This window comes from Mustela erminea, chromosome 17 (genome assembly GCF_009829155.1).
Source record: "Mustela erminea isolate mMusErm1 chromosome 17, mMusErm1.Pri, whole genome shotgun sequence".
NCBI lineage: Eukaryota > Metazoa > Chordata > Mammalia > Carnivora > Mustelidae > Mustela > Mustela erminea.
Window position 1 is genome coordinate 3,302,707 of NC_045630.1, and position 22,922 is coordinate 3,325,628.

Here is a 22,922-nt window from a genome sequence, read left to right on the forward strand (position 1 = left end):
CTTCACTTAGCATCTCTGGCTGGCTGTTTTTCCCTGTAACTGCACCTTTTGTCTTCTCAGGGCTCACATGACACTGTTCTGCATCTTCATGGACTTTCTCTCTAGGGGTTCCATCGCTGAGTTACGAGCACTCACATTCTAAATTCCTTCGTGTCTAAATTTAGATTTTGAAATCATGTTGTGACAGCTTCTTATTTTATTCAACAAATTCTTCGCACAGTAATGTCTGCCACAATAAATAGGTATGTGGCCTAGATTAATTGTTCTGGTCTTAGTTTGGAGAATTATCTAAATATTTTCCCCATGTTACTACTTGTTTGTATTTTCATATGTATGCTTTATCAGAAATAGTCATGACATTTTGTCGAGTGTTTCCTTCCCTCTTCATGTCTGTGATACCCATTGTTATTTGGAACTAGATCTGTCATAGTCACCTTATCATTTATTGTAATGTTGCAGCATCCTCCTCCGGACCGACAGGCAGTGCCTGGAAGACCTGGCCCTTTCCCTGCCAAGCAGCAAGTGCCAGATGAAGATGAAATTTGGAAGCAAAGACGAAGACAGCAGTCAGAGCTTTCTGCGGCCGTGGAGCGCGCTCGGAAACGGCGTGAAGAGGAAGAGCGAAGAATGGAAGAGCAGAGGAAGGCGGCGTGTGCGGAGAAGCTGAAGCGACTGGATGAGAAGCTCGGCATAGTGGACAAGCAGCCGCCTCCGGAGGAGATGAGGGACCGGGAGCGGGACAAAGAGCGCGAGCGAGAGAAAGAACTCGAGAGAGAACAAGAGCGCGAGCGAGAGAAGGAGAGGGAGAGAGAGAGGGAGAGGCAGCAGGAGAAGGAGAGAGAACTGGAGAGAGAGCAGGAGAAACAGAGAGAGCTGGAAAGAGAAAGAAAGCAAGAAAAAGAGAAAGAACTAGAAAGACAGCAGGAAAAGGAAAAAGAACTGCAGAAGATCAAAGAACAGGAACAGGAATGTGAGTTGGAGAAGAAAGAAAGGGAAAAAGTGGAGGAAAAAACTGAACACAAAGAACCTACTTTAGAACCTGTGGTAGAAAAACCAGAAAGTGAGACCAACTGTAATAAAGGTATGAGAGTCTTGTTCTTCTGTAGGAGGCTTCATAGTGCGGCTGGTGTGGGTGTCCACGTGTCTTTGATGTATGCATGTCATCCACATGACAACGAGGTTTCTTTTGTTTTCAAGATTGAATTTATCAACTTATTTACAGAAAGAGCGTGTAGGTGCACATGTGTGTGAGCAGGGGGAGGGCAGAGGGAGAGGAAATGTCAAGCAGACTCCCCACAGAGTACGGAGTCCAATGTGGGGCTGGCTCCCAGGATCTTGACATTGTGACCTGAGCCAAACTCAGCAGTCAGGTGCTTAACCAGCTGAGCCACCCAGGCATCCCAATTGAGGGTTTTTGTTTTTTTTAAAAGACTTTATTTATTTATTTGACAGATCACATGTAGGCAGAGAGGCAGGCAGAGAGAGGGAAGGAAGCAGGCTCCCCGCTGAGCAGAGAGCCCGATGCGGGGCTCGATCCCAGGACCCTGGGATCATGACCCGAGCCAAGGGCAGAGGCTTTAACCCACTGAGCCACCCAGGCGCCCTGAGTTTTTTTTTTTAATAGAAGCTGAATTTTATTGGAGACTTTAATATGCTCTTTTCTCCCATTTTTTTATTATGGTGAGATATATCTAACAAAGTTTAGAATTTTAACCATTTTTAGGTGTACAGTTTAATGGTATTAAATACATTGATGATGATGTTCCATCATCACCACTGTCCGTCTCCAGAACTCATTCCATCCTGTGAGACTGAAACTGTACCTGTTAAACAGTACTTGCCTCTTCTCCCCTGTTCTAATTTCTGTCTCTGATTTTGACTGTTTTCAAAAGTGCCTCATACAGAATTGGTCTTTTGGTGAATGGCTTATCTCACTTAGTACAGTGTCTTACAAGGTTCATCCATGTAATTGCATATTGCAGAATTTTCTTTTTAAGGCTAATAATCTGTATATAAAACCACATTTTGCTTACCTGTTTATCTGTTCATGGGCACTTGGATTGATTCCATAGTTTACCTATTTTGAATAATGCTGCTGTGAATGTGAATGTACAGAGACCTTGTTGAGACCCTGCTTTTATTTTTTTTTATTACATACTCAGAAATGGAGTTGTTGGATCTTACGGTAGTTCTGTTTTTGTTTGAGGAACCACCATACTGTTTTTCACAGCAGCTGTACCATTTTACATTACCACCAGCAGTGCACAAGGGTTCTAATTTCTCCACATCGTTACTAACATCTGTTACTTGCTGGGGGGTGGGGTTTTGATAGTAGGCTTCCTAGTAAGTGTGAGGTGGTATCTCACTGTAGTTTTGATGTGCTCTTGGCCAGTGATTAGTGATGCTGAGTATTATCTTTTCATTTGTTTGTTGGCCATTTGTGTATCTTTAGAGAAATGTCCAAGTCCTTTTCCGTTTTTAATCAGATTGTTGCTGCATTTTAGGAGTTTAGATAGGTTGCCTTTTCACTTGATATTCTGTTCATGTACAGAACTTTAAAATGTACATAAAACCCATCTATTTTTTTTTTTCTGCCTTTGGTGTCAAGTCCACGAAGTCATGGCCAAATCTGATGTCATGAAGCTTTTGTTCTGTTTTCTTCTAAGAGTTTTATACTTTCATGTTTTACATTTACATTTTTGACCTGTTGTGTGGTAAGTTTTGTACATTGTGGTAGGGTAGGAGTTGAGCTTCGTTCTTCTGCATGTGAATATTCAGTTTTCCCAGTACCGTTGTTGGAAAGACTGTTCTTTCCCCCTTTGAATGGTCTCAGCAGCCTCTTCTAAAATCATTCGACTGTGTATGTGATGGTTTATTTTGGGATCTTGATTCTATTCCATTGCCCTGTCTGGCTTTATGTTAATGTCTTACTGTTTTTATTACTGCAGCTTTGTTGCATGCTTTTATTTTCTAAAGATTCTTATTTATTTATTTATTTATTTGACACAGAGAGAGGGAGAGAGAGAGATCACAAGCAGGCAGAGAGGCAGGCAGAGAGGGGGGAAGCAGGCTACCTGCAGAGCAGAAAGCCTGATGTGGGGCTCAATCCCAGGACACTGAGATCATGACCCGAGCTTAAGGCAGAGGCTTAACCCACTGAGCCACCCAGGCAACCCTGTTGTATGCTTTTAAATCTAGATATGTGAGTCCTCAATCTTTGTTAAGTTTTTCATGATGTATGGGTGTTTGTTTTTGTAAAGAACACCGTTGAGATTTTCACGGGAATTGCATAACTCTAGGTTGCTTTTGGTAGCGTTGATATTGTTCACAGTAAAGTCTTGCAGTCTGTGAGCATTGGGATGTGCTTCCATTCATTTATGTCTTAATTTCGTCCAGCAGTATTTTGTAGTTTTCATTGTACAAGGCTTTCACCTCCTTGGTTAATTCTTAAGCATTTTATGGGTACCTTGCTGGTTTAGTCGGGAGAGTGTGTAGCTCTTGATTTCGGGGTCATGAGTTCAAGCCACACATTGGGTGTAGAGATTACTTAAATAAAAACCTAAAAAAAATTCTAAAGGATTTATTTTATTCTTTTTGATGCTATTATAGATGGAATTGTTTTTGTAATTTCCTTTTCCGATCAGTCGTTATTAGTATATTAGAGATGCAGGTAATGTGAGCAGATGATACAGTCTTACATGTAGAAAACTCTAAATCTCAGGGGACCCAGAATAGCTAAAACTGTCTTGAAATAAAGTAACAAAGCTGGAGGACACACACACCTGGATTTAAAAACTTAACTACAAAGTTAGTGTTGTAGGAATTTGTTCATTTCACCTTGCTTATTCTATTTGTTGGTATATACTTACCCATAACACTCTCATAATCCTTTTTATTTCTGTAGAATTGGTAGTAATGTCCCAATTTCTATTTCTGATTGTAGTAGTTTGAGTCTTCTCTCTTTTTTTCTTCGTTGACCTGCCTGGTTAAAGGTCTGTCAATTGATCTTTTCAAAGAATCCACTTGTAGCTGCATTAATTTTTTTCTATTTTCCTATTCTCTGTGTTGTGGATCTCTGTGTTGATCTTTATTGCCTTTCTTCTGGTAGTCTTGGGTTTACTTTGTTATTCTTTTCCCTTACATTGTAACAGTAGGTTTTGAATTGGAGATCTTTATTTTTTAATGTAAGCATTTATAGCTGTAAATTTGCCCCCTTTGCACCACTTTTGCTGCATCCTATAAATTCTGGTATGCTGTGTTTTTGTGTTTATCCATCTCATTTATTCTTTGATCCCTTAGTTGTTTAAAAGAGTGTTGTTTAATGTCAATGGACTTGTGCGTTTTTCTGTTTCACTTCTCTTTTTTGATAATTAACTTTTGTTAATGTCTCATATAAGCAGAAAATGCTTTATATGAGATTTATCATTTTAAATCTATTGACTGTTGATATTGTGGCCTAATGCACCGTCCGTTTTGGAAAATGTCCTGTGTGCATGTGTGAAGAACGTGATGTCTGGTGTTGGATGGCGTGTCCTGTAGGTCTGTTAGATCTGGTTGGCTTATTGTACTCAGTCCTTTGTTTCCTCACTGACCTTCTGTCTGGTTGTTCCATCCATTATTGAGAGGAAGGTGTTGAAGTGTCCAACTGTAAATGTACAGCAGTCTGTCCCTTCAGTGCTGTCGGTATTTTGCTTTCATACATTCTGATGGTCTGTTATTAAACATATTAAATATGTATAAATATTTATAATGGCTATATGCTGCTGCACTGAACCTTTTATTAGTAGTACATAATGTCCTTTGTCTCTTGTAAAACTTTGAATTCAGAGCCAGGCTTGTCTGGTATTTAGCATAGCCACCTTGCTCTCTTGGTTCCTCTTGCTATGGAATATCTGTGTTCATCTTTTCATTTTCAATCTGTTTGTGTCTCTGGATCTTAAGTGAGTTTCTTAGAGATAACCTGTAGTTGGATCATGTGTTCAGTTCAGTTCATTTTAAGTAAGTAATTGATTAGAAGGGACTTATTTCTCACGTTTTGGTATTTGGGTTTTATATGCCTTATATCCATTTTTGCCCCTTGTTTCCTGGATTACTGTCTTTTGTGTTTAGGTGATTTTTTTTGTATTGAAACATTTTTAAATTCCTTTCTCATTTCTTTTTGCTTATATTCTGTAACTACCCTCTTTGTTTTGACCATGGGGATTACATAAACATGCAAAAGTTAAAACACTAAATTTATACCAGTTTAACTAATAATACACAAAAATTCCTGGGGTGCCTAGGTGGCTCAGTGGGTTGAAGCCTCTGCCTTCGACTCAGGTCATGATCCCAGAGTGCTGGGATGGAGCCCCGCATCTGATTCTCTGCTTGGCTGGGAGCCTGCTTCCTCCTCTCTCTCTGCCTGCCTCGCTGCCTACTTGTGGTCTCTGTCAAATAAATAAATAAAATCTCTAAAAAAAAAAAAATTCATTCCTTTTCCTTTAACAGTTACATTTGTATTCCCTTTGGTTGTTGCTATCAGAGATTTACATCTTTAACTTCGTATCCCCAGAAACAAACTACTAATTAATTTTAAATGCATTAGTTTCTTAAATCATGTGGAAAACAATATGGAGTACAAACCAAAATGTATTGTTATTATCTTTTAGATTAATAATTGGCTTATTTAAAGAAATAACTCATTTCATAAATCACGTGGACATAGGGTTACCTGCTACTACTGCCTTTTATAATTGCCCATGTATTGGCCTTTATTGTTACTTTGTCATGCAGTTTTAGTTTACTGTGTGCTTTCCTTTTCATTGTACTCTGCAGGACTCTTGAGCATTTGTTGGATGGCAGGTCTAGTGATAATGAACTCTTTCATAGCTTTCATCTGGGAGTATTTCAATTTCTCCTTCATTTTTGGAGAACAGTTTTGCCACATATAGTATTCTTGGTTGATAGTTTTTTGGTTTTGTTTTGTTTGTTTTGCTTTTAATACTTTGAGATGCCTTCCAGCCTCCAGTGTTTCTGATGAGAAATCAAATAGTTTTATTGAGAATGCCCTGTATGTGACTTCTCCTTTAGTGCTGTCCTGCTGCTTTCAGGATTCACTCTTTGGCTTTTTAAAGTTTCATTATAAGGTGTCTCAGTTTGGGACTCTGAGAATTTGTAGAGCTTCTTAGAAATATATTCATGCTTTCATCAAATTTGAGATATTTCTGGCCATAATTTCTTCAAATAGTCTCTTTGCCCCTTTGTCTTTCTCTTGCTTCTGGACTCCTTCTCCATGTGTATGTTTGGTCTCTTGATCTTGTCCTATAGGTATCTTAAGCTCTGTTTATTTTTTTGCTCTGTTCCTCAAACATAATTTCCATTATCCTGTCTCCAAGTTTGTGATTTTTCTTCCACTTGCTCCAGTGTGGGTTTAAATGTAATAGGAGTGTGCCTGGGTGGCTCAGTTGGTTAGGCATCCGACACTTGGTTTTAGCTCAGGTCATGATCTTGTGGCTCTGTGCTCAGCGGGAATCTGTTTGAGGATTCTCTCCCCCTGCCCCTCCTCCCAGTTGTGTGTGTGTGTGTGCACACTCTCTATCATAAATCTTTACAAAAAATGTGAGGTGGGAGGTACGTAGCTAATACTGTGCTAAGAGCTCTAATTGACTGGCATTAACCACAGTTTATCACAAGTAGGCAGAGAGAGAGATCACAAGTAGGCAGAGAGGTTGGCAGAGAGAACAAGGAAGCAGGCTCCCTGCTGAGCAGAGAGCCCGATGCGGGGGCTGGATCCCAGGACACTGAGATCATGACCTGAGCCGAAGGCAGAGGTTTAACCCTCTGAGCCACCCAGGTGTCCCAGTAAATTTCATTCTTAATGAGCAGTTTATTGTTAAAATAGAAGTAGTTCTATTTTGGGGTGCCTGGCTAGCTCAGTTGGTTAAGTGTCTGCCCAGGGTCCTGAGATTGAGCCCCGCATCAGGTGCTCAGAGGGGAGCGTGTTTGTCTTACCTCTGCCATTCCATTCGCTTGTGTTCCCTCTCTCTCTGTCAAATAAATAAATAAAATCTTCAGAAAAAAAAAAAAAAGGTAGTTCTGTTTCAGTCTGTTTCCTGTTACAGAAATAATGAAAACTTTTTTTTAAATCTCAAAACTTACGGTCTTTCTACAAGATCATGCGGCTTGAAATTATATTACAAAGTTACTCACAATTTTCCTTTAATTTTTTACTTAGAGTCATCATCAGACTTGGCTCTTTGTAAAAAAAAAAAAGTTGAGTATGTTACCTTAACTTTTTTTTTTTTAACTTATTTATTTGACAGAGATCACAGGTAAGCAGAGAGGCAGGCAGAGAGAGTGGGGGAAGCAGGCTCCCCACTGAGCAGAGAGCAGGATGGCGGGGTTTTATCCCAGGACCCTGGGATCATGACCTGAGCTGAAGGCAGAGGCTTTAACCCACTGAGCCACCCAGGCACCCCTTAACTTTTTTTAATGAGATAAGGCAGGCCCCTGTCAGATTTAATAAATTTTTGTATTAATGTATGTAGAAATAATTTGATATTGATAATGGGCTTTTGTTACGTATCACAAGCACAGGTTGCTCATAATACTAACAAAGTAAAATTTCTCACCATAGAAGTGAAAACCGCGGGCGCATGGGGTAGCTCAGTTGTTAAGCATCTACCTTCGGCTCAGGTCATGATCCCAGGGTCCTTGGGATTGAGCCCCGCATTGGGCTTCCTGCCCACTGGGAAACCTGCTTCTCTCCCTCCCACTCCCCCTGCTTGTGTTCTCTCTCTTGCTATGTCTGTCTGTCTGTCTGTCTGTCTCTCTCAAATAAATAAATACTATCTTTTAAAAAGTAGCAAAAGCCATTGGCTTAGCTTAATATTGATGATTACTGTCAGCCTTAGGGAATCTCATTAACAGATGATGAGAAAGGACTATAGATTCAAAATAAGGAAATTCACATTTTAGTCCTTGTTCTGTCAGTGATACAGTGATTAATTTAACTGTCAGACGAGACTGTCTACACCATTTATTTATGCTTTTCTTTTTAATCATTATTTCATGGTGCTTTTATTTTCATTCACATCTTCTCTATTTTTTATGGCAGTTTAACTTCTGCTGGGTTCATCAGCATGATGTGCACTTTTGATTTTTAAGTGTTGGACCTACTGGCTCTCTTTTCTTTCTAATACTTTATTTTTCTTTTTACAACATTCTTAATATTGAATGTAATGCCAGTAAGAAAATATGGTTTGTGATTCTTGAGAGCATGGTTTTTACATTGGCACAATAAACTTCATTAAAAAATTCATCCCTAGTTTTCTGAGAAGAGGATTTATAACAAGCTTGCTTTGTAATTGTGACAAATGACATTGTCTAGAATGGATATCTTTTTTTTAGGATGAGAAATTGTTATTTAGTTAGTAAATAAATATGTATATAGTTCTTTTTGGTATCATTGTTGATATTCTTTACATAGAATGATAATTTATTTGTTTGAAGATAGCCATGATCACTATTGTCAGACTTCGATTCATTAGTTTCTTTATAGATAATCGTCTCTTCTTCAAAAAGCAAACTGTTGTGTTACATTTTATATTTAGGCCATAAGTGTTTTCACGTAAGTCCTCGTGAACCGCAGGTAAATACTGACAGGATTAATAGCTATGGAAACAATGGCAAATAGGTAGTAGTTGATGTTTTTTACTATCACAAATTATCAAATACAAATTTTTGGTGTAACTTGGACCTGTGATCTCTAAAGAACCTGGCTTTGAGGAAATCTAAGGTTTTGTTACTTCATTGTTAACCTCATTGATTGCTACCAGTATTAGAGTACAGAACAGTTTTATTGGCCGTTAAGGATGCTTTCTTCCTCATGAACCTTTTTTAAAATCTCTAATAATTTTATGCCAGTGCACACATCATGTATTTGGTAAGTGTCATAGGTGAATATCGTTATTTTTCACCCTTTTTTTGGACAGAGGATGATGCAGTTTTCACTCGACAAGATAGCAGTCACGGTGAAAAAGAGACCACACACGTGGCACATGAAACAGAGCCAGAATCGGGCTCTCAGCCTCGACCTGCTGTGTTATCTGGTTATTTTAAACAGTTTCAGAAGTCTTTACCACCTCGATTTCAGCGGCAGCAGGTAACAGTAAAACATTTTATCACGTATGTGTGATTGAAAAGGTTACTCAGTAGTCTGAGAAGTAGTTTGACACGAAACGTAAAATACACAAAGCACAAAAATTTTCCATGAAATTCTTTACCTTTTTAATAGAAGGTTGTTGATAATGGGTTTTACCATAAACTTCTGTGTCAGTATTTTCTCCTCTCCCTCATTTATAAACACCATCCTCCTTTCTGGGGAATGATTTCTCTAGTATAATTAATGCGTGATTCAGTCCGTAAGGCCAAAATGTCATGACCGATCTTGTGTTCTTTCGACTTACCATCTCTCGCTGTAAACTGTGGAGTTCTTTTCCCTGTTACTTTCTGGTACGGTTGATTCCGTTGATTTATCCCGTGGAACTAAAGTCTCAAGATGTGGGATCCTGCCTTCTCAGGAGCAGATGAAGCAGCAGCAGTGGCAGCAGCAGCAGCAGCAGGGTGTGCTCCCGCAGCCCGTGCCTTCCCAGCCGTCCAGCGGTGCTGTCCCTCCGCCGCCACACAGACCTCTCTACCAGCCCATGCAGCCTCACCCTCAGCATCTGGCCTCTATGGGTTTTGATCCCAGGTGGCTCATGATGCAGTCGTACATGGATCCTCGGATGATATCCGGTAGACCGGCCATGGATATCCCGCCCATTCATCCCGGTGAGTGGAAGTCGATGTGTGGCTCACTGGCGGCCCCGCGGGTCGTCATCCTGCCGTTCCTCCTCTGATCTAGGAAGAACTTAAAGTAGGGTGCCTAGATGTATTTTTTAAGATTTTATTTATTTATTTGAGAGCGAGTGCATGTGCACAAGTGGGGAGCAGGAGTAGAGGGAGAAAGACAAGCAGACTCCTGCCCAGCAGGGAGCCCAACTCAGGGCTCCATCCTACGTCCCCAAGATCATGACCTGAGCTGAAGTTGGATGCTTAACAGACTGAGCCACCCAGGTGCCCCTAGATTTTTTTCTTTTTTTTTTCTTTTAAGATTTTGTTTATTTATTTGATAGATAGAGATCACAACTGGGCAGAAAGGCAGACAGAGAGAGGAGGAAGCAGGCTCCCCGCTGAGCAGAGAGCCTGATGCGGGGCTCAATCCCAGGACCCTGGGATCATGACCTGAGCTGAAGGCAGAGGCTTTAACCCACTGAGCCACCCAGGCGCCCGATTTTTTATTTTTAAAGATTTTATTTTAGAGAGTGAGTGAGCACACGTGAGTGGGAGGGGCAGAGGCAGAAGCAGAGGGAGAGAGCATCTGAAGCAGATTTCCCAATGAGGACGGAGCCTGACACGGGCTCAGTCTCCCAACCATGAAGGATCACGACCTGAGCCAAGAGCAAGCGTCAGACACCTACCCAGGCACCCCAGGTTGCCTAGATTTTTTTTTTTTTTTAATTTAAAAGATTCATCTTTTTTGAGAGCAAGAATGTACACATAGGCTAGGGGAGGGACAGAGGGTAAGACAGAGAGACTCTGAAGCAGACTTATCACTGAGCAGGGGGCCTAATACAGGGCTCAGTCTCAAGATCCTGAAATCATGATCTGAGCTGAAATCAAGGGTCAGACACTTAATTGGCTGAGCCACCCAGGCGCTCTGAGGGTGCCTAGATTTTTAATCAAAAAAGTCTGTAACTTTCAGCACAGAGTAGTTAAGTGCCAGACACTGTATCATATGTGTGATAATACCAAAACACTAGTTCTTTTCTGTTTTGTAAATATTTAAAAATTTTTTTAGTCTGAAAATATTTTCTGTCATTTGCTAAATTGTTCTCACTCTTTTAAGTGTTAAAACATTTAAATTTTGTCCCTGTATTCTGTATTCCAGCTTTTCAGTTTTGTCTGCCAAATACTTGAGTTTTCCCATGGGAAGCTGAAAACAAGTGGATCAGTAGTGTTGCATGGAATCTGTCAGGATAAATCCAGAGAATTCATTAGCAGAATGCTATAGAGGAAAATTTGGGGGGTGTTAAGATATGATCAAGAACCATGTCTTGGGGTGCCTGGGTGGCTCAGTGTGTTAAGTGTCTGCCTTTAGCTCAGGTCATGATCTCAGGGTCTTGGGATCGAGCCCTGCATTGGGCTCCCTGCCCAGCGGGGAGCCTGCTTCCCCCTGCCCCTCTCTGCTTGCCTCTCTGTCTACTTGTGATCTCTGTCTGTCAAATAAATAAAATCTTTGAAAAAAAAAAAATCATGTCTTAATTTCGAAAATTTCTACTGCAGTTTTCAAATTTAAGAGGCAGAATAAATAGCATTGATCAACTAATTAAACTAAACTACATGGAATTATCTGTAAGAAATATTTTCTCTGGAAATCTGTCACTACTGGTATAATCATCACTATGTTTTTATTTACATGCACAGAGGTATCATACATGTTATTTGATAGGCATTATATATATATTTTTTTTCCTTTAAAGTAAAAATAGGCTGCTGTTAAGGTTTGCTTTGTTTGTTTCCTCAGTTCTTAAACCTTTTTTTAAGATTCTATTTATTTGAGAGAGAGGGGGAGGGAAGAGGGAGAGAAGCAGGCTCCCTGCCGAGCAGGAAGCTTTGATGTAAGGCTTGATCTGGGATCATGACCAGAGATCCAAAGTCAAAAGCCCTAACTGATTGAGCCACCCAGGTGCCCCCTCTTAAATCTGTTTAATAGCAACAGTAAAAATTTCATTCACAGAAAAGCTTGAATAATTTTCATTGATCGTTTCTTGAGTTCCTCACTTGACAGAAAGAAATAGCTCAAGTATAGAATTACAATATAGAATTCTAAATTAGTATTTATAGTAAGAATATATTGGTATATACTATGTGTAATAGTATATATAGTATATTAGTGTGTACTCTAATGTGTGTAGTAATATATACTATGTAGTATGGGTATAATGATTGTTTTTCCCAACTTTTCCGACTTTTTTAAAGGAATGATTCCTCCTAAGCCGTTAATGAGAAGAGAACAGATGGAAGGGTCGGCAAACAGTTCGGAGTCATTTGAGCACATAGCACGATCCGCAAGAGATCACGCAGTCTCCCTGTCTGAACCTCGTGTTATGTGGGGGTCGGAGCCCTATCCTCATACCGAGCCTCCGCAGGCCACTACTCCCAAGGCAACAGAAGAACCTGAGGATGCAAGGTAATTATAAAAATTATTAATACAAATTGAATATTGTGGTAAAATGAAAACTGTAGTGTCCCTGAAGATCATTTTGATTTAGGACTGAGTGACAAATCTGATTACCTCCCTTTTAGTTTATGTCATTTCATTTTTGGACATGCTTGCTTTTTCTGTCATTTCTGCATTAGAGCATTTTGTCACCTAGTTCTGTACACTTGAATTAAATACTGAAATTCCTGTTGTATGTAAAATTGGCAAGTTTCTACTATTTGACATGTAGTCTAGCTTAAAGTGTTGATACAGTTTTCCACTAATGAAAAATGGTAGATATTTGATTATCAGTACCTCGTGGAAGTCTTCTAATGCCAAGATAAAGACAAATACTAATTGACAGAGATAACTTGAAGCAGATAATTGGTGATCTGTAGTAACTTATAACCATAAACTTAGAACTTCTTCCCTTTTATCGACTCTATTTTGTAATGCTGATTCTATGGGGAAGAAAGATCTATTCTAGTGGATTCTTTGATTATAGAAGGGAATTACTAGTCTTGATGGATTAGAAATTCACATCAGCATGGCCTAACTTCCATGCTTTTTTTCCTTAAGGAATGAAGTTCATTTGTGATTGTAGGGAAAAAATATAATGTGGCAGCTACCGTCAATGAAATTTTGAGTGTTCAGTACAGTATTGTTAACTATAAGCATGGTGCTTTTACAATACATTTCTAGAACTTTTTCATCTTGAAAGACTGAAACTTTATATCCACTAAGTAGCCGATAATTTCCTTGTTCGTCCGAGTCCCTGGCAATCAGCATTCCACTTTATGCTTGGATGAATTTGATTACGTTATATACCTCATATAAGTGGAATCCTACAGTGTTCGTCCTGTGCTTACTCGTCTCTCTTAGCATAATGTTCTCATCCATCTGGTAGCATACAACAGTATTTTCTTCTTAGTGTCTAAAGGACACTGTATTATATGTACATACCACATTCTCTTACTCCATTCATCTGTCAGTGGACACTGAGGGTTGTTCCTACCTCTTAGCCATTGCGAATAATGCTGCACTAAACTTTTTAAGGAGGCATAAAGATTAGGATCCTTTTTAAATGGTTTTTATGATTAGACATCTGTGGTTTGTAATTAGAGGGATTATTTTGCTGTATACTTGTGAGAAGGGGCTTGTCTTGGTAGTTATGCTTCTGAATTCTCATTTTTTTTTAGGTCTGAAGCCCCACGGGATCAGGAACAGGTTACTGCTGCTTATCCTGTAGAACATAGTCAATTAGAGGTTCATCCAAAAGCAGACTTTGTCAAAGAATCCAGTGAGACAGAAGCACAAAAGTTCTTAAGCAGATCTGTGGAAGATGTTAGACCTCGTCATACCGACACAAACACTCAGTCTGCTTGTTTTGATATACCTGATCAAAAAACTATAGGCACTCCTCAAGAAGAGCGAATTTCGGCTGGAGAAAGCCTGCCTGCCCGGAAAAGAAGTGTTTCCCATGGATCTAACCATATCTCAAAATCAGAGGAGCAAAGAAATGACCCATCTGCAAGCATTCCTAAAGTAACCAGCAGATGCCTTGATTCAAAGGAACCAGCAGAAAGGACAGAGGAAAAACCAAAGAAGGATGGCTTTATACGATCTTCAGAGGGACCAAAACCTGAAAAACTATATAAATCTAAGTCCGAAACTCGTTGGGGCCCAAGGCCAAGCTCCAACAGAAGAGAAGAAGGTAACGATAGGCCTGTGAGAAGATCGGGTCCCATTAAAAAACCCATACTTAGGGACATGAAAGAGGAGCGAGAGCAGCGGAAGGAGAAGGAAGGGGAAAAGGGAGAAAAGGTCACCGAGAAAGTTGTGAGACCTGAAAAGACTGAGAAGAAAGATCCTCTTCCTCTAGTGCCACCGCCTGCAGCACCAGCCCAGCCACAGTCGGTTCCACCACCACCTCAACCAGAACTGGAGAAATTACCTTCAGCAGAAGCTTCAGCTGTGGTTCAAAAGCCACCTCAAGATGCCGAGAAGCCCTCGGAACCTGTAAGTAGTGTTGAGGTAGAGCCTGTGGCTAAAACTGTGAACCAGCCAACTGTCCCAGCACCAGCAGTCAAAGAAGAAAAACAGCCTGAGAAACTTGGTAGCAAAGACCTTGTTTTAGAGAGGCCCCGACCGGATTCCAGACCTGCAGTTAAAAAAGAATCCACTTTACCCCCTCGGACCTATTGGAAAGAAGCTAGAGATAGAGATTGGTTTCCAGATCAAGGATACAGAGGTCGAGGCCGGGGTGAATACTATTCCAGAGGCCGAAGCTATAGAGGTTCCTACGGAGGGCGTGGCCGGGGTGGGAGAGGGCACGCTCGAGATTATCCTCAGTACAGAGACAGTAAGCCACGGCCAGAGCATGTGCCCTCAGGACCTCTTCGGCAGAGAGAAGAAAGTGAAACACGAAGTGAGAGCTCTGATTTTGAAGTTGTTCCTAAAAGGCGACGACAGCGGGGTTCTGAGACTGACACAGACAGTGAGATTCATGAAAGTGCGAGCGATAAGGATAGTTTAAGCAAAGGTAAACTTCCCAGAAGAGAGGAGCGGTCTGAAAACAAAAAGCCTATAAAGCCTCAGTCTTCTTTCAAGCCTGAAAATCACATCCGAGTAGATAACAGACCTCTAGAAAAGCCTTACGTGAGGGATGATGATAAATCTAAACCAGGCTTCCTTCCCAAAGGAGAGCCCACACGGCGAGGCAGAGGGGGGACGTTCAGACGCGGTGGAAGGGATCCTGGAGGCCGACCGGCTCGCCCTTCCACCTTACGGAGACCCGCTTACAGGGACAATCAGTGGAACCCAAGGCAGACAGAAGCTCCTAAACCAGATGACGGAGAGCCACCAAGAAGACATGAGCAGTTTATTCCTATACCAGCGGATAAACGACCTCCAAAATTTGAACGAAAATTTGACCCAGCTAGAGAAAGACCCCGACGACAGCGTCCTACCCGACCTCCGAGGCAGGATAAGCCACCTCGATTCAGACGTCTGAGAGAGAGAGAGGCTGCTTCCAAAACCAATGAGGTAGCAGTGCCCACGAATAGCACCGTTAATAATGTGGTTCAAGAACCAGTTAACCCTGCTGGGGACATTTCTGGGAACAAGACACCAGACTTATCTAACCAGAACTCTTCAGATCAGGCAAATGAAGAATGGGAAACAGCTTCTGAAAGCAGTGATTTCAATGAGAGGCGTGAGAGAGATGAGAAAAAAAATGCGGATTTGAATGCACAAGCAGTTACAAAGGCCGGAGAGAATGTTTTACCTCCAAAAAGGGAAATAGCGAAGAGAAGTTTTTCTAGCCAGAGGCCTGGTGTAGATCGCCAGAATCGGCGTGGCAACAGTGGTCCACCCAAATCCGGAAGGAATTTCTCAGGTCCTAGAAATGAACGGAGAAGTGGTCCACCATCAAAAAGTGGGAAGCGAGGGTGAGTACTTTGTTTTCGCTGTTAATTGCATTCGTACCTGAAAGCTGAACTGGCAAAGAAGCCAGTCTGTGTGGAGGACCCCAGACATTGGACTCCCCTAAACTTTTTGTCTATTCTCAAAGTAATGGTGCTTGAGTGAGAGAGGTTAATGGGTTTCAGGAGTCTTTGCCTTCTAAGTTACGTTTTCCAGAAGAGTCATCTTAAGAATTTGTAGCTTTGGGAGAATGTATACATCTAGGGAGGGACCTGTACAGTGTCCTCCTTTTGGTAAGATTTTTTTTTTTTTTTTTTTTGGTAAGTCATCTTACTAATAATGGGCAACCCTCCTTTTTCAGTTTCTCTTTACAAAACTCTGGGGCTCGTAACTGTCTTCTGGACTTAAATGAGTACGTTTTAACCATATGCTTTGTCACTCTGTACTGGTTGCTAGAAATGAATATGGAACCTAAGAATAAATTATATCTTCCTCTTGAGTTGGAGATAGAGTAAATGATCCAGCTGGATAGAGGCCCGGAACTGCCACCAAGGCCACGAGTAACATAAATACCGTTGGATTTATTTTTTTTAAGATTTTATTTATTTGACAGACAGAGATCACAAGTAGGCAGAGAGAGAGAGAGAGAGAGAGAGGAGGAAGCAGGCTCCCTGCTGAGCAGAGAGCCCGATGTGGGGCTCGATCCCAGGACTCTGGGATCATGACCTGAGCCGAAGGCAGAGGCTTTAACCCATTTAGCCACCCAGGCGCCCCCCACCCCACCGTTGGATTTATTTTTAAACAGTTTTCTGAAACTGTGCTAAAGCTTAGTCTGTTTTTTTAAATATTAAAATGTCACTTATCATAAACTATTAATTTCTTTAATATTGGGAAAAATTACAGTAGCAGCGTGTCTAGTTACTGTTCATTCATTCTTTCATTCATATATTGGCTAGTTATTAATGTAAGTTCTGATAACTTACTGCCTGTATAAACTCTGGTTCCTCACTAGTAAAATGGGGAGAAATTAATCGCATTTCTAAAAACTAGTAAAGATTAACGATAATGATGTTTGTGAACTACATAACTTAAAGTGGTATATAGTAAACCACTATTACTACGGTATTCCCTGGGTTTTGATCAAATTCCCAGGTTTGCAGCCTGAGCTGATAATTTATTCGGGTAATGTATTAATCTCCATTGGTTAGTTGCAGTATACTTAGCATTTCAGGTCACTATACCCATCAACGAAAATATTTTTGCTTTCTGATAACTTAGAAAAAGTTTAGAGAAATAATGCGACTAGTTGTGTTTCCTGAGTACCTTTTTTTTTTTCCTTTTTAAAAGATTTTACTTATTTATTTGTCAGAGAGAGAGAGCACAGGCAGAGGGAGAAGCAGGCCCCCCACTGAGCAAGGGGCCCTATGTGCGGTTTGATCCCGGGTACCCTGGATCATGACCTGAGCTGAAGGCACTTGACGCTTCATCGACTGAGCCACTCAGGTGTCCCTCCTGAGTGCCTTCTTAACACAGAATTTGAACCTCTCTTTATTTTTATTTATTTATTTTTTTAAGATTTTATTTATTTATTTGACAGAGAGATCACAAGTAGGCAGAGAGGCAGGCAGAGAGAGGGGGGGAAGCAGGCTCCATGCCGAGCAGAGAGCCCAACAAAAGGTTCAGTTCCAGGACCCTGAGATCATGACCTGAGCTGAAGGCAGAGGCTTAACCCACTGAGCCACCCAGGCGCCCCAGAACCTTTCTTTGAAAGGCCAAAAGAATTAGGATAGCATATGTAGTTACAATGTAGTTATTGACTGTATTAGAGTTTTGAGTAGTAACACTCAAAGGAAGTCTTTTTTTCCCCCGCCAAAGGAAATCTTGATCTGGTTTTTATATAATGTAGATCTCAACAACTTAGCAAGACTTTGTGTCATGTAGGTAATAACTTTAAATATGCAGAAATACAAATTATTGATTGTAATTAATCTTTTGAAGTCTTTTGTAATTAATCTTTTGAAATCTTATTGATTGTAATTAATCTTTTGAACTCTTTTGAAAGAGTCCCATTTAGAAGAAATTATTTTATTCTTTAAATGTTTGAGTTCATGCCTTATGTCAAGCACTTAATTAAGCTTTTATCTCAAGTGATGCTATTGGCTAAGATGAAAATGAATTTGTAAACGCATTTTCCATGATATAATTTCATAAATTTAATAAAATGCAAGAATAAAATTTGATAGGAAATAAAAACTATGGGTTTGTGAAGTGAATTATTTCCATATTTAAAGTGTTTTTGGGGGGAGGCACCTGGGAGGCTCAGTGGGTTAAGCCTCTGCCTTCAGCTTAGGTCATGATCTCAGGGTCTTGCAATCTAGCCCCACGTCAGGCGCTCTGCTCTGCAGGGAGCCTGCTTCTCCCTCTCTCTCTGCCTGCCTCTCTGCCTCCTTGTGATCCCTCTCTCTCTCTGTCAAATAAATCTTCCAAAAAAAATTTGTTTTGTATGCTTAACGTTTATGTATCTGATTGAACTTTAAAAAAAAAAAAAAGCCATGTAGTGCAAAAAGAACACTTTTTAAATTTGTTCATATGCTGCCCTGTGTGGAAAAGATTCAGTAACAAATACTTTGGATTAGCTTGGATCACAGGAATTTTCTGCTAATAAGCCATGTTGATTAGCTTATTTATTCTGTGATAAGCACAAGTTGGACACAGTTGGAATTCTGGAATTTAATTCTGGAAAGAAAATCTACCTCTTATTGGGAAGCTCAGTTTTAGTGAAGTTTTACTCTACAAAAGTTCCTAAAGCTTATTGGTTTTAGATTTAAGAGTGCTCTAGCGTACTGCTGTTTCTTCTTAGGTTAATCTCCAGAAACTGCCAGTGATCATTTTTCTTCTGTTCGGTTGTGCGGAGGTAGTAGTAACTCAGATTATTGTTTTGCAGGCCATTTGATGACCAGTCTGCAGGCACAGCTGTTGTCGATCCCGTCAATGGCAGCTCTGCACACCATCAGGAAGGAACACCTAATGGTACAGGACAAAAGAACGCCAAAGATTCCACAGGGAAAAAAAGAGAAGACCCCAAATCAGGCCCTAAAAAACCCAAAGAAAAAGTAGATGCGCTGTCACAGTTTGATCTCAACAATTACGCAAGTATGTCTTATGTTATGTATATATTATCTGTTGTATTTGAGTTGATACTATAATAAAGTCATTAGAGAAAGAATTGGACCTTCAAGGTCAAGATAGAGGCTGATTATGAAATCACTAACTGATATGGTGAACTAAAATAACACCAGTTTTTAGCCCAGCCTTGAATGCTTGATAAAGTTCTCATTAAAGATAATCTACAGGGGGGCGCCTGGGTGGCTCAGTGGGTTAAGCCACTGCCTTCGGCTCAGGTCGTGATCTCAGGGTCCTGGGATCGAGCCCCGCATCGGGCTCTCTGCTCAGCGGGGAGCCTGCTTCCTCCTCTCTCTCTCTGCCTGCCTCTCTGCCTACTTGTGATCTCTCTCTCTGTCAAATAAATAAATAAAATCTTAAAAAAAAAAAAAAAGATAATCTACAGGGTTTCACTCTTCTTCATAAAAAAGGAGAAAATTAACCACTCACCTTGCAAACAGGTGTAGGAAAGCATAGACTAAAGAGGATGCTTAAGTCTATCTGTGCATGTGCTTTATCTTATGTGAAAGAAATGTCAACCTCACTGACTTAGGCCCTTGATTAAACTGCTGTCTCAGATAAGGTGCTAGAGCATACTAGAATGGGAGGCAGCATTGGTCTGGTTAAGTACTCTCAGTAGCCATGAAGTAACAGGATAGGAAATGCAAAGGATTAACACAAGCAACAAGAAAACATCTGTTGTAGAAGTTAACAAGGAGTATCTATGAGAAGGCACTTAAACATGTAAAAATGCAGTTTGCCATTCATTCAGATAGACTTAAGCTGGAAATACTGTGTAAAATTGAGATGCACTAAGACCAGACAAAAGTGTTAATGGGAAAGTTAGGTTAGGTACTACTATTCCAGTATTAAAAATAAAGATGAGAATTTTCATCTAGTTAATGGTTATTTAAATCTACAAAATTTGATTTGGGCTCAGGATCTTGGCAATATTATTTCTAGGCCAGTCGTTCTCAACGTGTGGTCCCCAGACTATCAGTATCACCTAGAAATTTGTAAGAAATTCAGAATCTTGGCCCCTACCTCAGACCTACTGAATCAAAAACCCTTGGAGCAGTTGTCCAGTAATTCCAATGCACACAAATGTTTGAGAACTATTGTTCTAGAATACCATTTTGGGATTCATACGGGAAAGAAAGAAACTTAGCTTAATTGCGCATTTCAGAATTTTTAATTCGATTATGCAGAGCAGTGGTTCTCAGCAGGAGAGCTTTTGTACCCCAGGGGCCATTCGCATCTCTGGAGCTTTGGAGTTTTGATTGTCCCAGTGTGGGGCTGGGGGTTGCTGACTGAGCAGTGGGGGTAGGTCAGGGACGCCGCTGAGCACCCGAGAGTGCACTGGGCGGGCACCACAGTGCTGGCAGAGCTGACATTGGAGAGTCCTGATTCAGAGAACAGAGTAGACCCATGGGAAGCTTGGATGCCAGCCTTATTTATGGTGGTCCATAGAGAAAGGAGAGTTTAAACTCCACATTTCTAAAATGGCAAATGAAGATTACAGAAGTCCTCAAAACACTGTCTTCCCAAATAACTTGACCAGTTTTCCTTCTTCCAAAGAGTTTTGGGGTAGAAAATTGCCAAAGTATTATATTAGTGGATTAAGACATAAAAAGGTAAGACCTACATTACAATTCTGAGTTGACAGTGGAAGCTAAACTATACATTTTTAAAATGTATTAAGAGTTACTCATGTTTAGGTTCTCCTAATAACTTGTTAAGTCATTCTTTAGACCACAGTGTTCTAAAGCACCAGGCAAGAGCAGGGTGTTGAAAACAAACCGAAAATATCCTTCAGATTTCTGTAAATGTTACATGTAGTTGGGTAAACTAACTTCAACACATTCTAAAGAAGCTCTGTGGCAAGAAAATTGAAAAATGGGTGATGGCGTGGCTGTGAAGAAAAGCTTTTTTACATACACACCTTTTAGTCAGAGTGGAAGACTGAGGCGAACCTAGAAATCAAGCAGTTTCTTTGCCGCTGTGAAGTAATGGCGTGCACGGCGTCCATTGAAATAAATATTCGACCTTTCTCTGAAATGAGCGCTGCTCTTTAAGACACATGTAGAAGTGTCTTAGATAAATCAGAACCAGTGTGACTTTTGTTAGAAAAGCAGTAACATGGTTGCCTGCCTAGTTCAGTTGGTGGCTTGTGCCACCCTTGATCTTGGGGTTTTCAGTTTGCACTCCACATTGGGTGTAGAGATCAATAAGTATTTTTTTAAAAAAACACAGAATAACAGTAACAGGTTTTTAAAGAGTGGAAACCAGTGGTGCCTGGGTGGCTCAGTCAGTTGAGCATGAACTCTTGATTTTGGCTCTGGTCATGATCTCAGGGTCCTGAAATTGGGCCTCCTGGAGCTCCGCACTGAGCACAACATCTGCTTGTTTGTCTCTCTCCCTCTCCGTTTGCACGTGCCGTGTGCACCCTTTCTCTCTCTCTCTCTCATAAATAAATGTCTTTTTTTTTTTTCCCCAAAGGAATGGAAGCCAGTTTTAATATTTTTTATTTGTTTTCCCATCATTGTTTGCATAAATGCACATTTTTAGCTATTCAGAGAGAATTGTTTTCAGGTTGATTCCCTATGAACTACTCTGTAATAATACTCTTTGGCCATCCCTCACAAGTTATCACCATCCTAAGTTGTATGTGTGTGTACCATTCCCAAGCAAGTAACTAATTTTATTGTATGTTCCCCAGTTAAGATGTATAGTATTTGCAAAATTGAAATAATTTATCTGAATTGCCTTACCTTTTTCTTATATTTATTTTGGAAACATCATACTTGCTCACACAAGTTTCCTTGCCTGGACTATTTTAGTTTTGCTTTTAAATACTAAATTTAAGAGATCTAGATTTCTTATACTCACTGGGTTGTATGATTTTTTTCTTTTAAGATTTTTATTTATTTATTTGACAGAGATTACAAGTAGGCAGAGAGACAGAGAGAGAGAGAGAGAGGAGGAAGCAGGCTCCCCACTGAGCAGAGAGCCTGATGCGGGGCTCGATCCCAGGATCCTGGGATCATGACCTGAGCTGAAGGCAGAGGCTTTAACCCACTTGAGCCACCCAGGCATCCCTGGGTTGTATGATTTTAAGAAGATCGGCTGAATAATTGTTAGTTGGACAGTGAGTTGAAGATATGTCTTCAGTTACTCATCTGCTAGGTTATTATGACATTTGTATATCTGTGCCATTTTATGTTCATGTAGAACTTTCACATATATTTCATTTATTTTTAACAACTATATACTGTAAACAAGTGGTCTACATAGAGTAGTTATTTAGAGTCATAAGACCAGCTTGGTTATTCACCAGCTCACCTTTAGTGTATCAGCTTCCCAGAGTGTATTTCATCCTTAAAAAAGTGGAATAGTAGTAATACCCACCTCTTAGAACGGTAGATGCAAATGAAGTAAAGCGCTGTGTATATGTTTACAGCACACTACCGATCTGATGCTGGAGAAGCAGAGGTTAAGCAATTCCACTGAGAGAGGATGGATGATCCTAAGTGGTGTTTGTTTTGTTTTTTGATACCGACTTAGAAAAGACCTTACTGCTGTATTACTGAAGGAAAGAAAGGTGCATATCATTCGAAGCACTTCAGAAAGTCAGAAGACTTTTTTAAAGCTTGTTTATGGGCCTCTTTTTCGATATCTGTGTATTCTTTTCAAATCTTACTAGTAAATGGCCATTGTGTGCTATGTGAATTGGGTTATAATGTGAATTATAAGAACTAGATTTTTGTCTTTTCTTTTTTTCTGTTTTTAATTGCTACTGAACTAAACATTTCTATTTATCTTTTCAGTTGAAAAAATACATAGCATTTTAAATCTTTTCCTATACCCGTAGGTGTTGTTATAATTGATGACCATCCTGAAGTAACCGTAGTTGAAGACCCCCAGTCAAATTTGAATGATGACGGTTTTACTGAGGTGGTTTCCAAAAAACAACAAAAGCGTTTGCAGGATGAAGAGCGTCGAAAGAAGGAAGAACAGATCATACAGGTTTCGTGTTTCCGCTTGTTACGGGTTA

The 22,922-nt window shown here is 40.2% G+C and overlaps 1 protein-coding gene across 18 annotated transcripts in view; it reads left to right on the forward strand.

The window, feature by feature from the left end:
• The window catches only part of PRRC2C (proline rich coiled-coil 2C), a 95,885-nt gene that overhangs the window by 40,518 nt on the left and 32,445 nt on the right, over positions 1-22,922 (forward strand). For all 18 annotated transcript variants that reach the window (XM_032319016.1, XM_032319008.1, XM_032319006.1 and 15 more), the window contains exons 12-18: positions 460-1,081; positions 8,973-9,142; positions 9,561-9,810; positions 12,061-12,271; positions 13,483-15,732; positions 18,651-18,859; positions 22,740-22,894. In XM_032319016.1, the coding sequence (XP_032174907.1) occupies positions 460-1,081; positions 8,973-9,142; positions 9,561-9,810; positions 12,061-12,271; positions 13,483-15,732; positions 18,651-18,859; positions 22,740-22,894 (3,867 nt within the window). The remainder of the gene's footprint in view (positions 1-459; positions 1,082-8,972; positions 9,143-9,560; positions 9,811-12,060; positions 12,272-13,482; positions 15,733-18,650; positions 18,860-22,739; positions 22,895-22,922) is intronic.